Raw genomic sequence first — 24,004 nt, 5'->3', positions numbered from 1 at the left:
TGAGGATTTAATTATCTCGCTGATCTTTCGCAGTAAACTGAACTTTCCTGGTCGTGAATGACGCTTAAAACTCATTCAACTTCGTACTCATACCTGAAGTAATTCCACTAAGATATAATGATAGGTATCGGATAATCCCTAACTAAGGAAATATGTGAAGCTCTATATAAAATTAAGAACATGTAATATGATGGGATCAAGATCTGAAAGGTTTTGATCAGGTCAAATTCGAAAGGTCTTAAAAAAAATAGCTTCTACACTCTACAGACAGTGAGAGAGAGATAATAATAATAAAAAAAAATTCGGATGAGATATAGAAGGTTTTGATCAGGTCAAGATACGATAAACGCGGTAAAAAAACACACCGGATAAGGGTATTTTGAACATTCCAAAAAGATGTTTTTCTTCTTTTCAGGTGAATTAAAAATAAATTTAGAATTAATGACTGTGTTGAGGGTTACTCGATGCTTACCATTACGCCTTAGTGGAATTACTTTAGGTATGAGTGCACAGTTGCATAGGTTTTACCGTGTATGGAACAACTTGATGTATACATGCAACATACTCATTCTAGGTTTTCTCCTGAAACTATTGTGATAGAAGATTAGTAATGTAATAAATGCTATCATGCTTAAATAGAATATTTGTTAATAGACTTTGATAGGAGTGTTTTAATACATAAAAAATAAAGAATTTTTTTAGCATGAAAAAATGGCTTGAATTAGTGTACCAAAAAAAATATTAACACTTAATAGTCTTTGAGTCTTTGACTGATCGAAAAATTCTTTTAAAAATACAAAATAAAAGACAAAAAAAGGTATAGTCAAAATGTTGATCAGGAAAAGAAAAGTAAAGAAGTCGACGAGGGGTAAAAAGTAAAAAAGAGGAAAACAAAAGTGAAAAGGTTATCGTGGACCCCACTCGTATAATGTAATGATTATATGTAAAAAAGAAAGAGAGAATAAAAAGGTATCGTGATTGTGTATGTGAAGAATGAAAAGACAGTCTTGAAATCAACGCTGTGTGCATTTAGTAAATTTTGTGTACATTTAGATGTACCCAATTGCTAAATGCACACAACTTTTACTAAGTACATGTACTCTACTATTAGCTAGGCAGAGAGTATGGATAGAAGGGAAGGGAATGGATGTGATTGATTGTCATGACTGATGACTTGAGAGAAATGAGAGAGAGCAGCCAAAAGTGTGCCTCTTGAAATGTGTTCCACATTGTACTACACATATATATACATATATATATATATATGTTGTATGTATAAAGGTCGGCCCCACAATTACATCAGGTGCACTGCACGTTCATGGCATATATCACATGATATTAATTGGTTTTATTTAAATGATGAAAATGACCCTCATCTGAATAAACAGTTTATGATTCGCTCCATATAAATAAGGGGTAATGTTGACCGTCCGATGAAAAGGACAGTCAAACTCCAGCAATTGCAATAATTAATTTCTTTATCTTTTTTTTTCTTTGAAAACTATGAACTTCAATCATGGGTATTAGTGTAAGGCAAACCTTGTGCATATATGACAGTCGACTTGCTCCCACTCTTTCAATGTGGGATAAGGGAAAGCTCCGGACATACCGCATCACTAATTGAGACAACTTCTTGTGTCTCAATAAGGATAGTATGTGGAAAAAAAGTATTTTTGAATTCAAAATATTTGAGATTCAAATATACTTGTATTAATTGCTAAGTGGAGAACAGTAAATGCTTGGTGTTTTTAGTCTCGTAATACACTTACTATTGATAAAAGAGAGGAACATGCCCACATATAGCAAGAAGTACCGACTTGATAATTAATTATATACTAAGATCAATCAGAACTTGCCTAGTCCTGAGTAAATAATGTTAGTCATGACTAAATAATATCACTTTGATTACTAAGCTGATTTCAATTGGTGATGAATTAAAATGAAGTGATTTTAGTCTGTTTAAACTTTGTGAGAAATCTTATCAAAAAGAAAAAAAGATGGACAGAAATGGGAAAGAGATAAGAGGGAGAGTCATGTTAGGTTTCTAGGTCTTCAATATCACTCTTTACTTATAGAGTTTAGAGTTTAGGGTTTATTGACTAATTTATTTATACTATCAATATATACACGTACACATATTTTTAGTATACTTTAGACACAATAAAATGAAAGTACATCGACTACAAATAATTAAATGTTATGGATTATATTATATTATATCTCAATAAAATGTTTGTCAGATTGGTAATGACACCAACAGGAGATCTTGTATTTTTTAACAAAAAGTAATGTGGGCCCCTAGTTTTATAATATATATTTAATAAAAGTAATTAGTTTATGGAACAAATACACCTTAAATATAAAATTAAATTTAATATTTGTAAAAAATTAAAAATACACCTTAAATATAATAAAAGCTCATATAATAAATAAAAATGTAATGATAAAAAATTTAATATATTTTTAAATTGATATTTATAATTTATGCTTAAAATTAATCTAATAATAAATAAATTTATTAGATTAGTGATGCCAAATTGTGATTAAGAAATTAAAATAACAAATAATAATAAAAATACCTTAATGACGTTGTAATGGGTGACGTCATAATAGTTATGTTACCCATACCACTAGACCATTTGGGAGTTTTATACCCAAATAAGACTCTCCCCCATAATATATCCCAATATAACATCCGTGGAAAAGTATTTCCGAAAATAGCACTATACGCCACTGTCAGTGGCGTGTTCTTTGTATGTTTTCAACGATCACGCCATCAGAGATGGCGTGATTCATTCACGCCATCTCTGATGGCGTGAATAGTGTATAAAAACCAGTCACGCCAACACGCCAACCTTGTTGGCGTGACCCTTAAAAAAAAAAAAACTCTATATATATGTGTGTGTATGTATATATATGTGTGTGTATATATATATCTTAATGCATATATGTATAGATATATATATATACATGTAATATATATGTGTACATGAATTTTTTTATGTGGACTAAAAGTGTGGATCAACTTTGTGGACTTGTTTTTTAACCATAGATATGGTGGGTCCCATAATAAATATGTGGCCCCCACTTATGTTGTGCTTTATCACAACCATTGGATTTTGATCCACAAAGTTGGTTCACATAGGAAAATTCTTATATATATACATACATATATATATATATACACACACACATAGAGGAATTATCCTATGTGAACCAACTTTGTGAACTTCAAATCCAATGATTGTAATAAAACAAAACAAAAGTGGGTAACATAAATTTTCTGTGGAACCCATCACATCTATGGTTGAAAAGTTGGTTCACACTTTTTATTCACATAGAAGAATTATTCTCTATATATATATATATATATGTGTGTGTGTGTGTATGTGTATCTAGATGAATATATGTATGCATGTATATATATATGTATGTAAATAGATGTATATATATATATAGATACATATATATGTGTATATTTTTAGGATGATCACGCCAACACAGTTGGCGTTATCATCATAAAAATATGATTCACGCTAACATAGTTGGCGTGAATGAAAATATTCATTAGTCACTCCATTGCCAATAGAGTGACCAATGTTAATTAGATCACGTCATCTCTGATGGTGTGATCGTTTAAAATTTGCAAAGAACACGCCACTGACAGTGGCTTGTAGTGCTATTTTCAGAAATATTTTCACTTGGGTGTTATATTGGGACATATTCTGAGTGAGAGTGTTATTTTGATAAAAAACTCGACCATTTAGTATTTGACTACAGACACAAGACAGAGACATATGACAGAAATTAAATCAGGATTGACAGATTCTTTCACGGACGAATCAGTGCCCCATGTGCATTTAGCAAAATCCGTACAAAAGTGAAAGTGTCAAATCAACACAGTTAACGGAGTGTGTGTACCGAGTAAAAAAGATGTGACCCACAGACAAAATTCACTCCTTCCTAAATGACATTGTTTTTACTTGGTACACACACCTCGTTAACTGCATTGATTTGACATTTTCATTTTTTGTACGGATTTTGCTAAATGCACTTGGGGCACTGATTCATCCGTGAAAGAATCTGCCAATCCTAATTTGATTATGTCATACGTCTCTGTCTTACGTCTGTAGTCAAATATCTCTAGTTGTATGGGTAACATAACTATTATGACGTCACCCATTACAAAGTCATTAAGGTATTGTTATTATTTTTTATTTTAATTTCTTAATCACAATTTGGCATCACTAATCTAATAAATTTATTTATTATTAGATTAATTTTAAGCATAAATTATAAATATCAATTTAAAAATATATTAAATTTTTTATCATTACATTTTTATTTATTATATGAGCTTTTATTATATTTAAGGTGTATTTTTAATTTTTTACAAATAGTAAATTTAATTGTATATTTAAGGTGTATTTGTTCTATAAACTAATTATTTTTTGTTAAAAAATACAAGATCTCGTGTTCGTGTCATTACCTATCTGACAAACATTTTATTGAGATATAATATAATATAATCCATAAAATTTAATTATTTGTAGTCGAGATGTACTTTCATTTTATTGTGTCTAAAGTATACTAAAAATATGTGTATGTGTATATACTGATAGTATAAGTAAATTAGTCAATAAACCCTAAACCTTAAATCCTAAACCCTATAACTAAAGAGTGATATTGAAGACTTAGAAACCTAGCATGACTCTCCCTCTTATCTCTTTCCCATTTCTCTCCATCTTTTTTTTTGATAAGATTTCTCACAAATGGCCAGTTTGGTAAAGCATTTACAAACTAGCAGATATATCAGTAGAAACGGTGATAGCAAAAATACTAGACAATTTTAGTAACAGATATGCCGTATGAATGTTGGATAGATGTTTGGTTGAACTTTTACGGTTAACACTTGTGTTGTGTAATATATTGTGATAAATTACGTGCATGAGTATTTTGTATATTAGTTGTATACGCTATATCCAAACATACAAATTAATTTATAAATAAATTTAATTTATTTATTTAATGAGAAGGATTTTAATAACAATATTCCTTCATAAGTAGAAAAAATTTCACTTGCACTTTTTTTTTGTCTTAACATGAAGGGTATAATAGGAATTAAGTGAAATTAATGGGGACAAATGAGTCATAAATTGTTAAATGCTGGTAAAATAGTAGCATTGGAAAAGTAGCCTAAAATGCTGCAAACAATCCCTCAAATTACGAGCCCGAAATGGTTGTTTGGCTGTCACCCAACGTTTATACTAGCAAGTTTTAAATGCTAATAAAAAAACTCAACCAAACTGGCCCAAAGTTTTAACAAACTAAAATAACTTAATTTTAATTCATCATCAATTGAAATCAATTTAGTAATCAAAGTGATATTATTTAGTCATGACCAACATTATTTAGTCATGACTGGGCAAGTTCTAATTGGTCTTAGTATATAATTAATTATCAAGTCGGTACTTCTTGCTACATGTGGGCATGTTCCTCTCTTCTATCAATAATAAGTGTATTACGAGACTAAAAACACCGAGCATTTATTGTTCTCCACTTAGCAATTAATACAAGTATATTTGAATCTCTAATATTTGTATTCAAAAATACTTTTTTTTTTCACATACTATCCTTATTGAGAAACAAGAAGTTGTCTCAATTAGAGACATCAAGCACCACTATTTTTTTAAAAAAATACTCGCTTTCGATAAAAAATCTTATCGAGAGAGGTGTTTCAACATGATGGTTGAGATTGAGGTGATTCATAATTGAACGATTTTTGACCCTTACAATAGTTATAAATTAATTGTTAATATATATTGAAGTTTATAGTTTTCAAAGAAAAAAAAAGAATAAAGAAATTAATTAATTAATTAATTATTGTAATTGTTAGAGTTTCTGAGTTTGACTGTCCTTTTCATCGGACGGTCAACATTACCCCTTATTTATATGGAGCGAATCATAAACTGTTTATTCAGATGAGGGTCATTTTCGTCATTTAAATAGAACCAATTAATATCATGTGATATATGCCATGAACATGCAGTGCACCTGATGTAATTGTGGGGCCGACCTTTATACATACATATATATGTATGTATATGTATAGCAGAATGTGGAACACATTTCAAGAGACACACTTTGACTGCTCTGTCTCTCTTTTCTCTCAAGTCATCAGTCATGACAATCAATCACATCCATTCCCTTCTCTTCTATCTATACTCTCTGCCTAGCTAATAGTAGAGCATGTCTACTTAGTAAAAGTTGTGTGCATTTAGCAATTACCATTTGGTAATCCAATACACCATGATGATGACACATTGAATGAAAATGTGTGAAATCAATTTTCAAATATTTTCTTTGTCGTATATTACATTTCTCAAAATATGATATTAAGTGCATTCCTAGTTTCCCCGAACAATGCACATGGGACTGTCATTTCTTGACGGAATACATGAATGCCTTCTTTATTATTCTATCTTAAAACATTGATTCTGTCCGTCTTTTTATATACGAGTCATTGTTTACTTAACTTAATTGAATTGACCTTTTGTTATGATGGAAACAAGAGCGGAGTCAAGAATTGATCGTGGGGTGGATTATTGCATGTTGATTTATCTGAAAAATTTAGCCAGAGTTAGAGGTATTTTACAACAATATAATCTATAAAACCTACAAAATAAAACTTATTTATAAGGTCAGTCCCAATAAGCTGTCCGTGTCACCTATTCGGACAGCTTGAGGTCTATCCAGATAGAGCTTGATCTGGGCCATCTGACCACTTCTGAATTTGAGCCTGATGTCCAGACAAGCCTTCATGCTGTCCGGACAACACCATCTGATTTGAGCCAAACTCCACAAAATATGATTACATACTTTTGATGAACTTCTCAGGGTTAATAATCTTTGATGTTCCTCTTGCTCGTGCTCCTTCCGCATCGGGCAACAAGTATCACACTCTTCACTTTTTTCTCCGACGGGCTTTCTCTCATAAAGCCAAAGACGCCCCAGGATGAGCTAGGTACAACTGTTGGAAAAGGGACATGCAGGGTGTCATGATCCCACATCGGAAGATGTGGGCATGCCAGTGTAGTATATAAGTGGGAGAGCCTTCCTCCCACTATAACCAAGGTTTTCATGGGATGGACTTCTCTTCCCCCTATCCCTGCCCATGAGGGCCTTGGCCACAGCCCGGCCCATTCGTGGGTGTGAGGGTTGGGCCTTGGATTATGCGTGGGGGCCCAGGGGGGTCTTCACATTTGGTGCTTTCATTGAGAGTCCAGTACCCCGACCTTGGGGCCGCGTCTGCGGAGTGGCCAGCCTTGGTGCTCGACCCACGGAGTGGAGATCTTCCCTGGTTACTGGCACGTGGTTACTGGTCCATGCGTGGACAGGTGAGGGCCCGTGCAGGCGAGGGCCTCGGAGGTGTGTCTTCGGACCGACTGTACTTCGGAGGGGCCGGCCAGGGTGCTTGACCAACGTGGACGTTGGTCTTGAAGGGGAGGGTATTGTCATGATCCCACATCGGAAGATGTGGGCATGCCAGTGTAGTATATAAGTGGGAGAGCCTTCCTCCCACTATAACCAAGGTTTTCATGGGATGTGCTTCTCTTCCCCCTATCCCTGCCCATGAGGGCCTTGGCCACAGCCCGGCCCATTCGTGGGTGTGAGGGTTGGGCCTTGGATTATGCGTGGGGGCCCAGGGGGGTCTGGTCCATGCGTGGACAGGTGAGGGCCCGTGCAGGCGAGGGCCTCGGAGGTGTGTCTTCGGACCGACTGTACTTCGGAGGGGCCGGCCAGGGTGCTTGACCAACGTGGACGTTGGTCTTGAAGGGGAGGGTATTGTCATGATCCCACATCGGAAGATGTGGGCATGCCAGTGTAGTATATAAGTGGGAGAGCCTTCCTCCCACTATAACCAAGGTTTTCATGGGATGGGCTTCTCTTCCCCCTATCCCTGCCCATGAGGGCCTTGGCCACAGCCCGGCCCATTCGTGGGTGTGAGGGTTGGGCCTTGGATTATGCGTGGGGGCCCAGGGGGTCTTCACACAGGGCCGTCTTCAGGGGGAGGCCGGTAAGGCAATTGCCTAGGGCCTCTCATGAGAGGGACCTCACTTTTTATTAAGAAAAAATATTCTAATATATATTGCTATTTAAGAAAACAAGCCTATTAGCCCAAACACAAAATGACACGCCATCACATATATAAAAATTAAAAAATGTAATTTATTGACGTAAAACTTTGATTGTCGTGTAACAAATCAAATTCAAACATACAAGTGAGGGTCATAATTGTAAAATAAGAATTAAAGAATTGAAAAAACACCAATAAAGGCCAAAGAGTAAGACTATATGAGAACCTGTTCCGTTGTTTGTCGTCTACTCGTCTTATTGAAAAAAGGTTTTGAGAGTTTTGAGAGAGAGTCGGAGATAGAAAGAGAAGGAAAGTCACCGGTAAATCACCTATTATATATTTCTATTGTTTTGGGCCTTTTGACACACTTAATTAGAAATTGGAAAATTCTTATTTGTTTTTCTAAACCCTAATTTCCTTTTTTCTTTTTTTTTTGTTAGGTTTGCTTGTGATTGAGAAATCATGACAAGTAAAAGAAAATTCGAATAAGGAAGTTCGAAGAGGAAGAAGAAAGAAAGACAAGATAAACTCACACAATCTTTCACGGGATCTATGAATAGGTATGTAAAACCTACAAATATGCCGCCGAATTTAACTGAGAGTGCGACTACTGGTGAAAGTTTGCCAAAGAATAAAAAACTATCTCCGATCAACTATGTCACAAGATAGATTGAACGGTTTGGCCATATTGTCTATTGAGAAAAAAATGGCAGCTAAACTTGATCACAACAATTTAATTGACAATTTTGCACACCAAAAGGCTAGAAGAGTATTAACCTTTTCTTCTTAGATTTAGTTTAGTGTTATTTGGTTTCATTTGATGTAATAAATTTATAAGTTTGAGTTGCTTAATTTATTGGATATTGGTGATAATTTATGTGTATTCAAGAACTAATTATATTGCATTTTGGATTTACTAGATATGTTGGATTTTAGATTTATATAAAAAAAAATTTAGGGGGATGAGGGCCTCATTTTCTTAACTTGTCTAGGGTTTCCAAAATGCTGGAGACGGCCCTGGGGACATGATCAATAAAACCTGGCTGGATCTGGGCTGGGATAGTGGCGCCCATTCCCAAACAGTTTCGTAAAAGTTCGCTCATGCTGCAATAAATTTTGTAGGGTCGGTCATTAATAATTTCTGTGCTGATATTAACAAGTCTTAAAATTTATAGGTTTGGTGACTTGTTCACAATAAGTAGGTTTTCCCCGTGGGCCCCACTTGCCTTTGCAGTTGAAGGACCATTTATTGTTGAAATTGATTTGAGGATGTAAAGTCTAGTTGACTTCAAACTCGGAGAACAGGGGATGAGTGTGGATTTAATGATTCCAACTAATTTCATCCATCACAGTCATTGTGTCATTATTGATTGCACGACAATTACATTATTGTCATCAACGATTGTAGTGAGTGAAATTACATGTTATGACTGAATTTGTTAGGGATATGTAGCGCTCCCGATTGGTTTAAAAGTTTACATTAAGCAATGTGAAAGCAATATGTTTAGTGAGATTATGAACTTAAATTGGAGAATAATCTTAAATTTGGATAGTCCTATCGCCACTTCCACGTGATTACAATTGCAACGATGACCACACAGTATGATGTTGATCATTCGAACAACCACAACGGTTGCATTTTAGGGGAACATATATTGCATTTGATGTCCCTTTTAATGGACTATGAAAAACTGGCTCTCAATGGTGCAAACATGATGTCCCCCATTTTGTTGAGAATAAAATGGGGGTATGGACTTTGGCATGACCCTATATTCGCTTGCCTATTTGTAGAGATGGGGCCCATTTGGAGAAGTTGATAACAAAGAGAACCCCAAATGCTTAGCAGAAGAAGCAAACAAAATTGCACCATTGTATATGAGAAAAATAAGTCATGCATAGTCAGCATGTCACAGGAACAAAGTTTACATATTGCAACAGCTTTCTGAAAGTCGTGCTAAGAATAAAAGTTGAGAAATGATAACTCTCAGCTCTTAGGGAATATCTCAAGCTAACATCCAAAGATGTCATGAGATCAGATATTTGATTCTACCACGACACTCCAGAGATCACTTGAGTATTAGAACTTCCCGAATTTGACACTGACTTGAGCATCGTAGTGTCCCCGAGCCACGAAGGGTTGTCATCTACTTTTTCTTGTAGGATTTATGGAGGTTTGGTGTTGTGTCAACCGTCTCATCAACTGACATGTGAATCATTGAATTTTTGCATCTACAACCATTGTGTTACACTTGATACTCATTCCTTACCGTGTCACCCAAATACACAAGAAATTTAATGGCCCAATATTGTTTACACCATTGCAATTGCTTAGGGTATTATTTGTCAGTATTTTTAAATACGAGTAATTATTTATTTAACTTAATTGAATGACTTTTTGTTATGACGTAGGTATTGCCAAAACAAGTACTTGGCTCCAACCAAATATTGGATATTTACTTATTTAATTTAAAGATATTTATGCAATTGGATTACAGCTTGACAATAAGCAATGTGAAAGAGTGTTGAGTGAGTGTGAACTTGACTTGTACATAAAGATATTATTCTTTTAGGTTCCGTTTGGAACTCCGTATAAGATAGTATAATTTTTCTATCTAATGTATAATTTAATCTTTGTATAAGTTGATGTATAATTTAATCATATCCGATGTTTGTAAATAATATGATATTAGGTTTGTATAGTATAAGATTTGTGTTAATATATCTGGATTACCCCCAATTAAAGTGAGAGTGAGGATCTTTTTTGTCATTTGACATGTCATTTCTTATCCTAAGCGCTCCGTATAAAATAAAAATGAGTTGGACATGTTTTAATATTATACAGCTAACATCGTATAAGAACCACTTTTGTTTAATGTTATACTATCTCAAATATTTTAAAAATCGTTCAAACACTCGATAAGTTCATTAAAGGATAATTTTATACTATACGGAGTCTTATTTGCTCATTCAAACGGTTCGGGTTTAGATTTAAATATGATATGCACCAATAATTCATATAAAAGCCAGGTTGTCACACGCAAAACCGACCACTGATGAATCTCCGACATTGCTCCCTAATAAAGAAGGATGTTGCCCACTTCTAAAAGTGGCTCCAAAAAATGCTGGCTCCATTCCTAGTACAAATATATTTTTTTTCAAATTTTAAAAAATATATTTTGAATCGTAAAAGTTAGAACCTCATTTTAGGATCTTATAAGAAAAAGAAAATTCTTGATGTATGTGTAAGAATTCTCTCATAAACAACCTAAAATAATTTTAATTTTTTAGGGTGTGGATAAATGAAATGACCAATTGAGTCTCACATGTTCCAAATCAATAGTGAAAAACATTGGTTATTATTTTAGGTTTTTACTTTAGATTTTTAAGAGAGAATTCCTCAAAACACACATGTTATATATACACATAAAAGCAATACATGCTTATATAAATTATACAAGTACAGTTAAAAACTAAATTTGTTAAAAAAAATTAAAATTTATCACTAGATGTTTGTATATAGTTTAATGCTCTTATTAGTAAATTGATAGCCTATATTCTATATGTTCAAAACTAATTTTACCAAACACTGACACAGCGTATTTTATAACATATATTCTAGCATAAATCAGCAGTGTATACTCTAACACATAATTTATTAGCGATACGATGTACCAAACAGAACCTCATACCCACCAGTTAATGTAATGAAAACAACATTACTACGCAAATTAAAACAGGATAATTAAGTAGGACCAAAACTGTGGACGGATACTTGCCTACTTTTTTAGGGTTTGAGAATTTTGAAAATTGTTACTATCCAAATAGATTGGGGAAACTCATTTAATTAATTATGTGGATGGAAATAATGAGATGATAGAGGGAAGACAAAGTCTTGATTATATGATTTTTTGTGTGTTCAATTTGCAGGTGTGCATGCAGTCTTGAACTACTCTTGTGGACCATTATCATTCACATTAAATATATGTCTGCTGGTTGCCAATGAAGAGAGGGACCACTGAAATATAAACTCGTAGGTATAGTAATAGATAGCAAAATAAAAGAAGATGTTGCAGAGATTAAAATTTTTTTAAAAAAAAGTGGTAGGATTTTAATGGCTAAATTGGTATTACGCAAGGTCAGGAGATAACTAATGTCATAAGTGCTGAAACCCACGTATTTACTTACTCAAGTTTAAAAGATATCATACTTCCATAGTTATAGGATGAACAATTCATTGACATTATTTTTTTGGTTGTTCATTCCTATTTAAGTATGTGAATTTATATTATCTTACACACACTAGTGCACCAATTCGAGAATCCTTTCTAGTAGTCAAGACAAACCATTTCCACATTTGGAGATGTTCATGCACTGTAATCTATATCAACAAAGTGTCTGACTTTATCAATCTGGTTATGACTAATTATTTCAAATGTAATAGTAAATCTTGTGTAATGATAAATCTTATTACCCGGCGTAGACCAGTGAAGTACAACATCATTCGACGGTTGTATAACGATGTTCGATGTAATATGATATCGTCTGTGAGTGTCCGACGTAGATCGATGAAGTACAACATCGTTTTGATGCAGCGTGAGATTATGAAACACAGAAAATCAAACACACAACAAGAAATCAACTCTTATGTGATAGGAAAAAACCTAAAGCCTACAAAAATATCTTAGACCAGTTTGTGGTTGCAGGTGAAATGGGCATCGCGACCAATTAATCCCCATAGTTGACCGACGACTCAAAACTTGAAACCAAACATGTTTATCACATGCATTGAAAAGTTTGGGGGACCAGGACCAGAAACCCCTATAAATATAACTGAGTGGTTTGGTTACAAGAATTCAAAGCAAAAGCAAAAAGAGCCGCTCCAATCCATTGGACAGTTTTGCTGCGGATCTTCATATATATTATTCCAGGTAATTCAAATGTTTCTTTGTGGTGCTTTTACTGGTTAAATAAGTTGTGAGATCTTAAGTAAAAATTGTTATGTTATCTGTTATTAATTTTTGTAAAATATATTTTGTTTGTATTTTTTATTTTTAATTATTTTATTTCAATATAAATATTAAATATTATAATTATAAATGAAAAAATATAATTTACTAAATTTAATAAGTATATGACTTTATAAGTATATTTTATTAAGTAAAAATTATAATTATTTACTTTAATATTTAAATTAAGTTTATATTTTAATATATGCTACATATATAAATAAAAGAAAATGTCAAATTAATAATTATAATAATATGAGAATTCTTCCAATTTCATATTTATAATATTTATATTGATAAAAAAATTTAATTAATAAAAGAATGAAAATAAAAAGTTATGTTGAAATTGTTACATAAAATTATTTTTTAATTGATTATATAATGTTATATAAGTGAGCCCACGTTTTCTTTTTAAAAAATTAAAAATTTTGTGGAACAGTGCAACCATTACGTGGGACCAACATAACTGTTTTTAAATATAAAAATGCGGCACACCACTTCACTTTTTCCATACCCATTTTAAAAAGCTTCGATGAAGCTTTTATTTTTAGGTGATTAAGCTGGCGGTTGTTGAGCAGTACCGCTAGCTTAATCCATGCATTTGGTGCAGAGGTTCCGTAAAACGGTATCGTTAGCGGTCCCGCTATGGAACCGTTGTGCCAAACCAGCTAAAAAAAATTATATATGATTATTATTAATAGGGGTCGCAAATCTCTGTCTTGTCTGGTTGATCGAATTTGTCTGGTCCGGATTAAACCAAATTTAGACATAAGTTATATGTTCAAAATTCAGATCCAAACATAGAATTTTTTAGGGGTTTAAAATTGGGTTTGAGTCTAAACATAGAAATCTTGTTCGATTTACTTGTCTGACCCTAACGCAGATTAAGTTATTGACCAATTTACTTATGGATTTAAACCAATCCAAGTATTGTCAATTAAGTAGGTTCAAAATCCAATCCGGATTGAGGTCTGGACATATAAATATTTCGTAAATACGTGTTGTTGTCCAATCGGGAACTGACTTTTTTTGCCACCCCTACTTATTAATAGTAAGAGAATATTATGGAATCGCTGAATATGCTATGAGTATTTGGCAGGTTACTATTGTTTAATTTAAAATGGGGGAACCAGCTAAGAGTCCTCCTCCTCCAGAAATAGATTGGTTGATTGACATTAAAAGGGGGCTCAGTGAACCACCTACAACATCTTCAAGTTGGAGTATCTGCAAAGTTCCGATACCCCTTCGATTGGTAAATGAAGATGCTTACACTCCTCATATTGTCTCAATTGGACCAATCCACCATAAAGCCGAAAGGACATTACCGATGGAGGATCACAAAAAGCGGTACCTAATCTCCTTCTTCCAGCGTACGAAAAACCCTGAAGCTATTGTCGATGTTTGTTACAATGACCTCTTAAATGTTGATGAGAAAGTCCGCGCTTGCTATTTAGAACCAATCCTGTATGATAAACACGAGCTTGCGAAAATCTTATTACATGATGCTGTGTTTATGCTTGAGGTTTTCATGAGATACGCAACGGGTGAGTACATGGAAAACGATCCCATATTGACGACTGGTTGGATAATGTCGACACTGCATCGTGACTTGGTGCTTCTGGAGAATCAGATTCCCTTCTTTGTTCTAAACTCTATGTTTACGCTTGCATCCCCGACTTATTATGCTAATCATAGTGCAAGATCTCTCGCTCTTCGATATTTGGACTCTTTGTTGGTTATCGGACAAGCAATCTTCAAAAAAAGCGGGGAGCATGACAACCACTTGCTTCACTTGTTGTACAAATGTTATCTTCCTCCAGATACTTTAGGTTCATCAATTGTTGCAGAATGGGACTCCGTTCATTGTGCAACATCACTCACACAGGCTGGGGTAGTGTTTCAAAAGAGTACGGACAACGACTTGTTCGACATACAATTCCACAACGGCACATTCAAAATTCCACCGCTGTCCATTTATGAATCTACTGACTCAATCTTCAGGAACCTTGTAGCTTTCGAGCAATGTCAACGGGACAGTACATATTATATTACATCATACATGAGACTCATGGATACACTGATCGATACACCAAATGATGTCGAGTTACTTCAACGGGAGGGAATCATTGTGAATTATTTGGGTAATGGTAAAAATGTTTCGAATCTCTTCAACAATATGTGCAAGGAAATATCTTGGGATAACTTCTATTTCGCAGAATTATGCTGTGATGTTAATGCCTACGCAGAGTCCCCTTGGCATCATTATATAGCTGCAGCGAGACGTGACTACTTTAAAAATCCATGGAGTATTATTTCCTTTCTGGCTGCCGTTATACTCATTGTTCTTACTCTCTTGCAGACCCTTTATACTCTACTTTCTTATTACCAAGGGTGATCATACTTGTTCTGGAATTACTTGTGGTATGTTCTTGTTGAAAATCAAATGTTCAAAAGTCTTAGAAGTTTTAATTTGTATGCTAATGATTTCCTTTATCGATTTTTTTTTTCTTTTCATAAGTCTGAGCCAATTTTATTAATAATCATGAAAGAATTACAGTCACCAAATACAGAGGAGAAGCTACAAAAACCCAAACAAACGTTGTTCTCAAGATGAGAAGCTACAAACACCCAACACATGCGCAGCTCCCTGTCCCACAGGAAACCAGAGAAGGCACCCTAATACCCAAAACCAAAAAACATGCTGATGAACCCCAAATAACACCCATAGCATAAAGATAAGACACCCATAAAAGCCACAATGAAACCAGACCCCAATAGTTTAGAGCTAAAACTAAAAGAAAATTGCCCCACCATAAAAGAACACCCCACAGCCATCATCCCACCATTATGGAACACTTAGCTGAAATAAAAAATGAAATAAAAGGAGCTTGTTAGAGTACACCTCGGTTCTGGTAAGCCCAGCACTTGTTCGTGCGGGTACCCCTGTATTTCGCCCATATGTCCTGGTTTGCTACCGAGTTATGTTCTTAGACGCTCCGTTGACTATAGTTAGGTTCATTAAATTTGTATGGCCATTGGGTCCTGTTTATGTGTGAAAAATTGATAAGGTATTGAAGCTTGAAATCATGATCTGTTATTAGGTATGGATATTAATGTTCAGAGGCTTGCTTGACCTTTGTGGGCCTTCAGTCCATCGGGGTCTTGCGCCGGTCACGTGCCCCACTTTTGGGTCGTGACAAGTGCCCCGTGGTGCTGTTGGTCTTTTCACTTGTTGCACAACTGTTATCTTCCTCCAAATCCTGTAGATTCAAGAAGTAATGGAGCATGGGAATTCATACATTCTGCAACATCACTCAGTCAGGCTGGGGTAGTGTTAAAAAAGAATACGACAAACGACTTGTTCGATTTACAATTCCACAATGGCAAATTCAAAATTCCACCGCTGCGAGCTCATGGCTCTACTGGTTCACTCTTCAGGAACTTTGTAGCCTTTGAGTAATGTCAACTGCACAGTAAAATAATTGTTTTTTCGAAATCTAACATGTATTTTACGAGATAAAATGTTTTGAAGTCTCAGTTAAAAAGGAAAAAGTAATTGTAAATACTTACGGATGTTTGGTTATGTACAATAAATACTACCGTTTCAACAATTAAAACCTTCCAAATAAAACAAACCCTGAAATTGGTAAAACAAACAAACGTCAAATCGGTATCATATTAAGAAAAGATAATCTACTTCTACAATTGAAAGGATACAGTATTAAATGACAGATGAAAATTAGAACCAGGAACCCCAATCATATTTGGAGCTTCATCGTTGGAGTTTCTAGTTTTGTGAAATAAATTATTCTTCTTTAACGCCGTGAGAATTATCTACAATAAGATATTTGTGGAATTGGATTACAACTTGACGTTAGATATTACTTATTAGTGAGTGTGAACTTGACTTGTACATAAGATATTAGTCTTAGGGTTAGGGTAACATAAAAGCCACTTGTTAGTTGTGACAGAAAAAAGTCTAAAGCCTACAAAAATATCTTAGACCAGTTTGTGGTTGTAGGTGAAATGGGCATCACGACCAATTAATCCCCATGGTTGACCGACGACTCAAGGTCTGAAACCAAACATGTTTATGCCATGCATTGCAGAGTTTGGAGGACCAGGAGAAACCCCTATAAATCAAAGCAAAAGTGCAACTCCAGTTACTCCATCGGACTTTTTTTGCTTCGGATCTTCATATATATTATTCCAGGTAACTCAAATATATAGTGTCTTTGTAGTGCTTTTACTCAGCATATAAGTCAAGTCCTTTGATCTTAAGTTAGTTTCAGCTTCAGATTCTTGTTTATTATATATATGAAGATCAAATTAATAAGAGTGGAAACATTATATGAGATTCTTATTAATAATGATAGAATATTATCAAATTCCTGAATATGCATGCTTTGAGTATTTGGCAGGTTACTATTGTTTGATTTAAAATGGGGGAACCAGCTAAGAGTCCTCCTCCTCCAGAAATAGATTGGTTGATCGACATTAAAAAGGGGCTCGATGAAACACCTCCAACATCTTCAAGTTGGAGCATCTGCAAAGTTCTGAAACCCCTTCGATCGATAAATTGGACCAATCCACCATAAAGCCGAAAGGACATTACCTATGGAGGATCACAAAAAGCGGTACCTAATCTCCTTCTTCCAGCGTACGGAAAACCCTAATGCAATTGTCGATTTTTGTTACGATGACCTCTTAAATGTTTATGAAGCAGTCAGCGCTTGCTATTTAGAACCAATCCTGTATGATAAACACGAGCTTGCGAAAATCTTATTACATGATGCTAGGTTTATGCTTGAGCTTTTCATTAGATATGAAATGGGTACGTACATGGAAAACGATCCCATATTCACGACTGGTTGGATGATGTCGACACTGCAGCGTGACTTGGTGCTTCTGGAGAATCAGATTCCCTTCTTTGTTCTAAAATCTATGTTTAAGCTTGCATTCCCGGCTGGTTATGCTAATGATCGTCCAACATTTCTCAATGAGATAGCTCTTAAACTTTTCAAGTTAATGTTGAATATCAGCGAAGAAGCAATCCTCGAAAAATGCCGGGAAAATGGCAACCACTTGCTTCACTTGTTGTACAAATGTTGCCTTCCTCGAAATACTATACGTTGGTCAATTGTGGCAAAATGGGACCCCATTCATTGTGCAACATCACTCAGACAGGCTGGGGTAGTGTTTCAAAAGAATATGACAAACGACTTGTTCGACTTACAATTCCACAATGGCACATTCAAAATTCCACCGCTGTGCATTTATGACGCTACTGATTCAGTCTTCAGGAACCTTATAGCTTTCGAGCAATGTCAACGGGACAGTATATATTATATTACATCATACATGAGACTCATGGATACACTGATCGATACACCAAATGATGTCGAGTTACTTCAACGGGAGGGAATCATTCTGAATAATTTGGGTAATGGAGATGATGTTTCGAATCTCTTCAACAATATGTGCAAGGAAATATGTTGGGGAGAGTACTTCTATTTAGCAAAATTATGCAATGATGTTAATGCCTACGCTGAGTCCCCTTGGCATCGTTATATAGCTGCAGCGAGACGTGACTACTTTAAAAATCCATGGAGTATTATTTCCTTTCTGGCTGCCGTTATACTCATTGTTCTTACTCTCTTGCAGACCCTTTATACTCTACTTTCTTATTACCAAGGGTGATCATACTTGTTCTGGAATTACTTGTGGTATGTTCTTGTTGAAAATCAAATGTTCAAAAGTCTTAGAAGTTTTAATTTGTATGCTAATGATTTCCTTTATCGATTTTTTTTTTCTTTTCATAAGTCTGAGCCAATTTTATTAATAATCATGAAAGAATTACAGTCACCAAATACAGAGGAGAAGCTATAAAAACCCAAACAAAAGTTGTTCTCAAGATGAGAAGCTACAAACACCCAACACATGCGCATCTCCCTGTCCCACAGCAAACCAGAGAAGGCACCCTAAACCCAAAACCAAAACCAAAAAACATGCTGATGAACCCCAAACAACACCCATAACATAAAGATAAGACACCCATAAAAGCCACAATGAAACCAGAGCCCAATAGTTTAGAGCTAAAACTAATTGAAAATTGCCCCACCAGAAAAGAACACCCCACAGCCATCATCCCACCATTAAGGAACACTTAGCTGAAATAAAAAAACCCAAGCTTCGGAAGACATTTTAGCCCCGATCAAATAAGAAAACCTTTCCCCAACTGATCTCCAAAAAACAAAATGAAACCGAAATAGAAATTGAGTGACAACGGCCCTTGGAACTCGCCAAACCACAGAACTCTGCCTCAACAATCTCAGAGAACACCCAAATTGATATTTTGTTGTTTTAAGAGTAGTTAACGGATTTTTTATTTTACCTACTCAAATAGAATTTTTAACTAACCTAACCCCGAACTATCATCTCTAAAACGCCATAGTCAGTACAACTAAGTGATAATATGTCCAATCAATGACTTGAAACCAATCAATAAGTTGAAATATTTCAGTTGACAATAAGAATGTGTTTGAATTGAGATAATTGGGAGAAAGAAAGGGAAGATAAATGGAGTTTCCTTCCAATTCATTTGTTTGAATAGTTTAAAAAAAATGGAGAGTAGGGATTTTAAGAGAAGATTTCATTAAACTTTTGATAAAATACTTCCTCTCAAAATGTACGGGGTCATTTGGAGAAAATGGATGGTTAATTAAGTTATTTATAAGTTAATAACCTATTTGACCCTTAGGTCTAATATTTAAACGCAAAAAAGTAAGGATAAATTAGTAAACTAAATCAATTTCCTTTTCTTTCCTTTTTTATCTACCCAAACATGGAAGAGGGAAATGTATTCTACCTTCCATTCTCTTCTCTTATCTTCCATTCTCTTCCCTTCCTTCTAAATCCTTCAATCCAAACACACTAAGGCTGCAGACTTGGAAGTGGAGCCATTTCCTCTGCCTTTCTTGGAGCTCCAGCTTGCTGACTGCTGAGTGACGGCTGCCGATGTGAATTGAGGCTCTTGCCTTTGTTCAATCGTCCGTGAAGGACCTAGGCCACACAAGAGGGGGGGTGAATTGTGTCCCCAAATTCCTATTAGGAATCCTCTAATACAAAATCGTCACACAAAACACAACACACACAAAGACTTGATCTCTAGTATGATATCCTAAACCAATTCAAGCAAATTTCATAAGCGGAAGCAATTTAAAATAATTTCAAATCAATGCAAACTTGACTTTCTCCAACTAAACTTGTATGTATCAATCAAACAAATATATTAGTTTATAATCATATAAAACAATCACATATAATTACACAATATATATTAAACAGTGAACAATATAGAACATATAAAACCAGATTAAAGCAATAAAACACAACCATAAAAGAGTAGGGTTGAGAGAGATGCAAACAGTGATTTATAGTGGTTCGGCGACTTCACCAAGTCCTCCTACTCCACTCCCTAAGCACCCTTGCTTAGAAATTCAATCCACTACGGTGATTTTCCGGAGTTCACCACCGAAACTCAGAGGTTTTCACAAGTTAACTCTCCTAACTTTTTACACACGTGATTTTAAAGACAAATCACGAAACTTTCACAATTCACAAAGAGAATGCCCACAAAAGGGTTTACAATGAAAGCTTAAAGGCTCCACTCAATTGATTGGTAGATATAATAGGAGATGGAACTCTCTTGTTTTTCAAAGCTCACGGACAGAGTATAACTCAAGAGTGTATGAGCTCTTTCTAATCAAGAACAAGTATAGAATAGACTCAAAATCTTTTCGGGAAGAGAGAAGAATAGATGGAATGTTTGCTTGCAAAGTTTCTTGAATTAGTTGAGAGGAAATTCGACCAGACTCTTCCACTTCTGCTTGTTGAATTCAAGGGCTGTTATATAGAAGCAGGAACAAATAAGGTAATTGAGTTTGAGACCCTTAATTTCGGAAATCATGCTTCTTTTTGATTCGGAAATCATCTCCATAATCTTCTCTTTGTAGAATAGGAAATCAACCTTGATTTTGTCCTCCATTAATATGGGAATGGAACCTCCAATTTGACTTTGTAGAAACGGCTAGAGCACTCTTTAAGTTTAGGAAACAATACTTTAATTTTGGCCTTCACCAAATAGGAAACCAAGCTCTCCAATTTTGCTTCATGTAAAAGACGAAGATTTTCTTCATTAAGATTGAGTGAGACTCTTCAATCATCTTGATTTGATTTCAGCAATCACCTCTTCACATTTGACTATGTAATTTTGGCTGCATAATCTCCATAGAATTAGCAATATTGCTTCATGAGATTAGATGTAATCTTTTCTTGCTTGTCTTGAATTATGGTCTTCAAAAAAAATTAGGAAAATAAGTTCTTCAATTTGACTTTAGTTGCAACGGCTAGCTCCTCTTTAATGTTGAAATCAACTCCTTTGAATATATTTGAAAAGCTCCTTTGATTTTCTTTCCTTAATAGCCAATTCAATCATCCATGCATACAATTATAGCATACTTAGCCACCTCAATTGCCAATATGACATTTTCCAAATTTACTTCCATTTGCTTCTAGTGGATTGACAAGGTGCTTAGGTATTTCTTAGCACGTCCTAGGTCTTCCAAGATCATTCTTGGACTGCCGGAAACATGAACATAAAACTGAACCTGAAACGATCTCAAAAGTGCGTGTAAGCTCATTTGAGCTTCATGTTTGAAACGTAGGTTAGTTATGATCAAATAATTAAACTTTTAGCACATATAGCATTATAAGCATAAGCAAGTTACACATGAATCATTTAGTTAAGATATAATCATAGTTCACACTCAAGATCACGTATTCAACATGTATTTTGAGGAACAATCATCAAAACATACTTTTTCACATTTTAAGACATATTTAAGTCAATTATGCTCACACACATTTTGGCACACAATCATCAAAAACACAATGTTGACCTAGACACTAAGTATTGGTACAACAGTCCGGACTTCGTAGAAGCAGAAGAAGCGGCGGTCATTTACACAGTTGTAACCAGCAACATTAATGTACGGAGGAGCGGTTCCGTTTGAAAATTCCTGCCATTCGTCCACGTCACGAGAGCCAAGCTTTGGAGTACGAGCTACTCCAACAACATAAGCAAAAAATACGGTTGGGAAAAATAACAAAATTGATGAGAACTAGAAATAACACACAAGAATTTTAGTGTGGAAAAACCCTCAAAGAGATAAAAACCACAAAATTTGTAGTCCACTTAAAACTTCCACTATATGAATAGGGTTACAAACTTCACCCGTAGATGGATCACTCACACAATACAACAATTGTTACCTTAGCTCTCTCTCACCAACACTCATAGAAAGAACATGCCATGTGAAATGGACCAGCCACATTTAAAGTAGTCATCTCATCTTCACTTAGCCAATACCGTGTGAAGACTTTAATGTGAGGAAGACTTTTGAAGACTATGGTCTGGCTTCCATCTTATTATAATTATGAAAGTCATTTGGTTAAGCAGAGAAATTAAGAATAATTTGATGACCTATTGTCATTTTAAAATCATTGTTGAAAATAATATTGCCAACTAGATGACCTAAAGTCATTTAAAGTCATTGTTGAATCAGTAATATTAGTTAGCCTAATTTTTAGAAGTCTAAAATAACCCAAATCTATGTGGCATGTTGACTCATCATGTGACAAGACAATCTTGAAAAATGATTTTTTAAGACAAAATACTCTTATTTCATTAAAACTACAATTTCAAATCATAGCTATATATTTTCATTTGAAATGGAGCCTTTTGAGAATTCCAAACTAAGTAAAGAAATAGAATATTCAAGCTAGGTCATTCACAAGCAAGAGGTCAAGGTTCAACTCCCATGTCCAACTGATTTCTTTGGAGTCGTCCCTATGGGTCAAAAACCTTGTAATTGCCTGATGCGTAGGGGTTTAACATGTAAGGCGGAATATAATGTAACTGTGTCTTGGATGGGTTACCCGTATTTTAAACAAAGCTAAATCATTCACTACATACGGTTAATTTTGCACATACAAGTAGCAACGATTCATTATATTAGTCCCGACTTCCCTCTGCGACCCCCCTTATATTAGTCCCGACTTCGCCTCATCCAAGAAACAGTCACATTAGACCCTTCCGTACTTGGTAAGCCCTTACACCACCATATTGAATTAACAGCATGCCAGACTATATCTAATGATGCACACATTCCTATATTAATCAAGAAACTAATACCCCCGTGTATAGAAGTACTTGTATGTGCAAACTTAACCATACGCAATGAATGACCTGACTTCTTTTTTAACGGATAATCCATCCAAGAAACAATCACATTAGACCATGCTGTACAAGGTAAACCTTTACACACCAGACAATTATAGAGTCTTGACCCATAGTGGTGGCTCTAAACAAATCAGTTGGACATGTTATTGTGTCTAGGATGGGTTACCCATATTTAAAATAAAGCTAAATCATTCACTGCATATGATTAATTTTGCACATATAAGTAGCAACGATTCATTACACTATAGTCTATACATGGGGGTATTATTATTTTTGTTTAATATAGGAATATGTGGATCAATTAAATATAGTCTTGGCATGCGCTGTTAATTCAGTATGGTGATGATTCCATGTAATGAACAGTTGGTTAATTATGATAAAATCCTTCATGCCTACAGCCTACAGGTACCGGTCACAATCCGACAGCCCAACTAGCTCTAGGCCTAATGGGGCCCGGGCATGGGCCCATGGCCCCCGGAGCACAATACCTTTGGGTGTGAGTGTCGACCCAACTACAGCTCCGGCCCAAAAAATCCCTTCACAATTATGACAGGAACA

At 35.0% G+C, this 24,004-nt stretch overlaps 2 protein-coding genes across 2 annotated transcripts; both read left to right on the top strand.

Annotated features, from left to right (window-relative positions):
- Positions 1-14,263: 14,263 nt before the first annotated feature.
- On the top strand, positions 14,264-15,591 carry LOC120003635 (UPF0481 protein At3g47200-like). The gene has a single exon (XM_038852650.1). The coding sequence runs from the start codon at positions 14,264-14,266 to the stop codon at positions 15,536-15,538; it is 1,275 nt and encodes a 424-aa protein (XP_038708578.1). The 3' UTR covers positions 15,539-15,591.
- A 2,136-nt stretch (positions 15,592-17,727) lies between these two features.
- On the top strand, positions 17,728-18,896 carry LOC120003743 (UPF0481 protein At3g47200-like). Its single transcript, XM_038852809.1, has one exon. It carries the CDS (start codon positions 17,761-17,763, stop codon positions 18,841-18,843), a length of 1,083 nt encoding a protein of 360 aa, XP_038708737.1. The 5' UTR covers positions 17,728-17,760; the 3' UTR covers positions 18,844-18,896.
- Positions 18,897-24,004: the final 5,108 nt, after the last annotated feature.

This window comes from Tripterygium wilfordii, chromosome 8 (genome assembly GCF_013401445.1).
Source record: "Tripterygium wilfordii isolate XIE 37 chromosome 8, ASM1340144v1, whole genome shotgun sequence".
Lineage (NCBI taxonomy): Eukaryota > Viridiplantae > Streptophyta > Magnoliopsida > Celastrales > Celastraceae > Tripterygium > Tripterygium wilfordii.
This window is presented reverse-complemented; position numbering and strand designations above follow the sequence as displayed.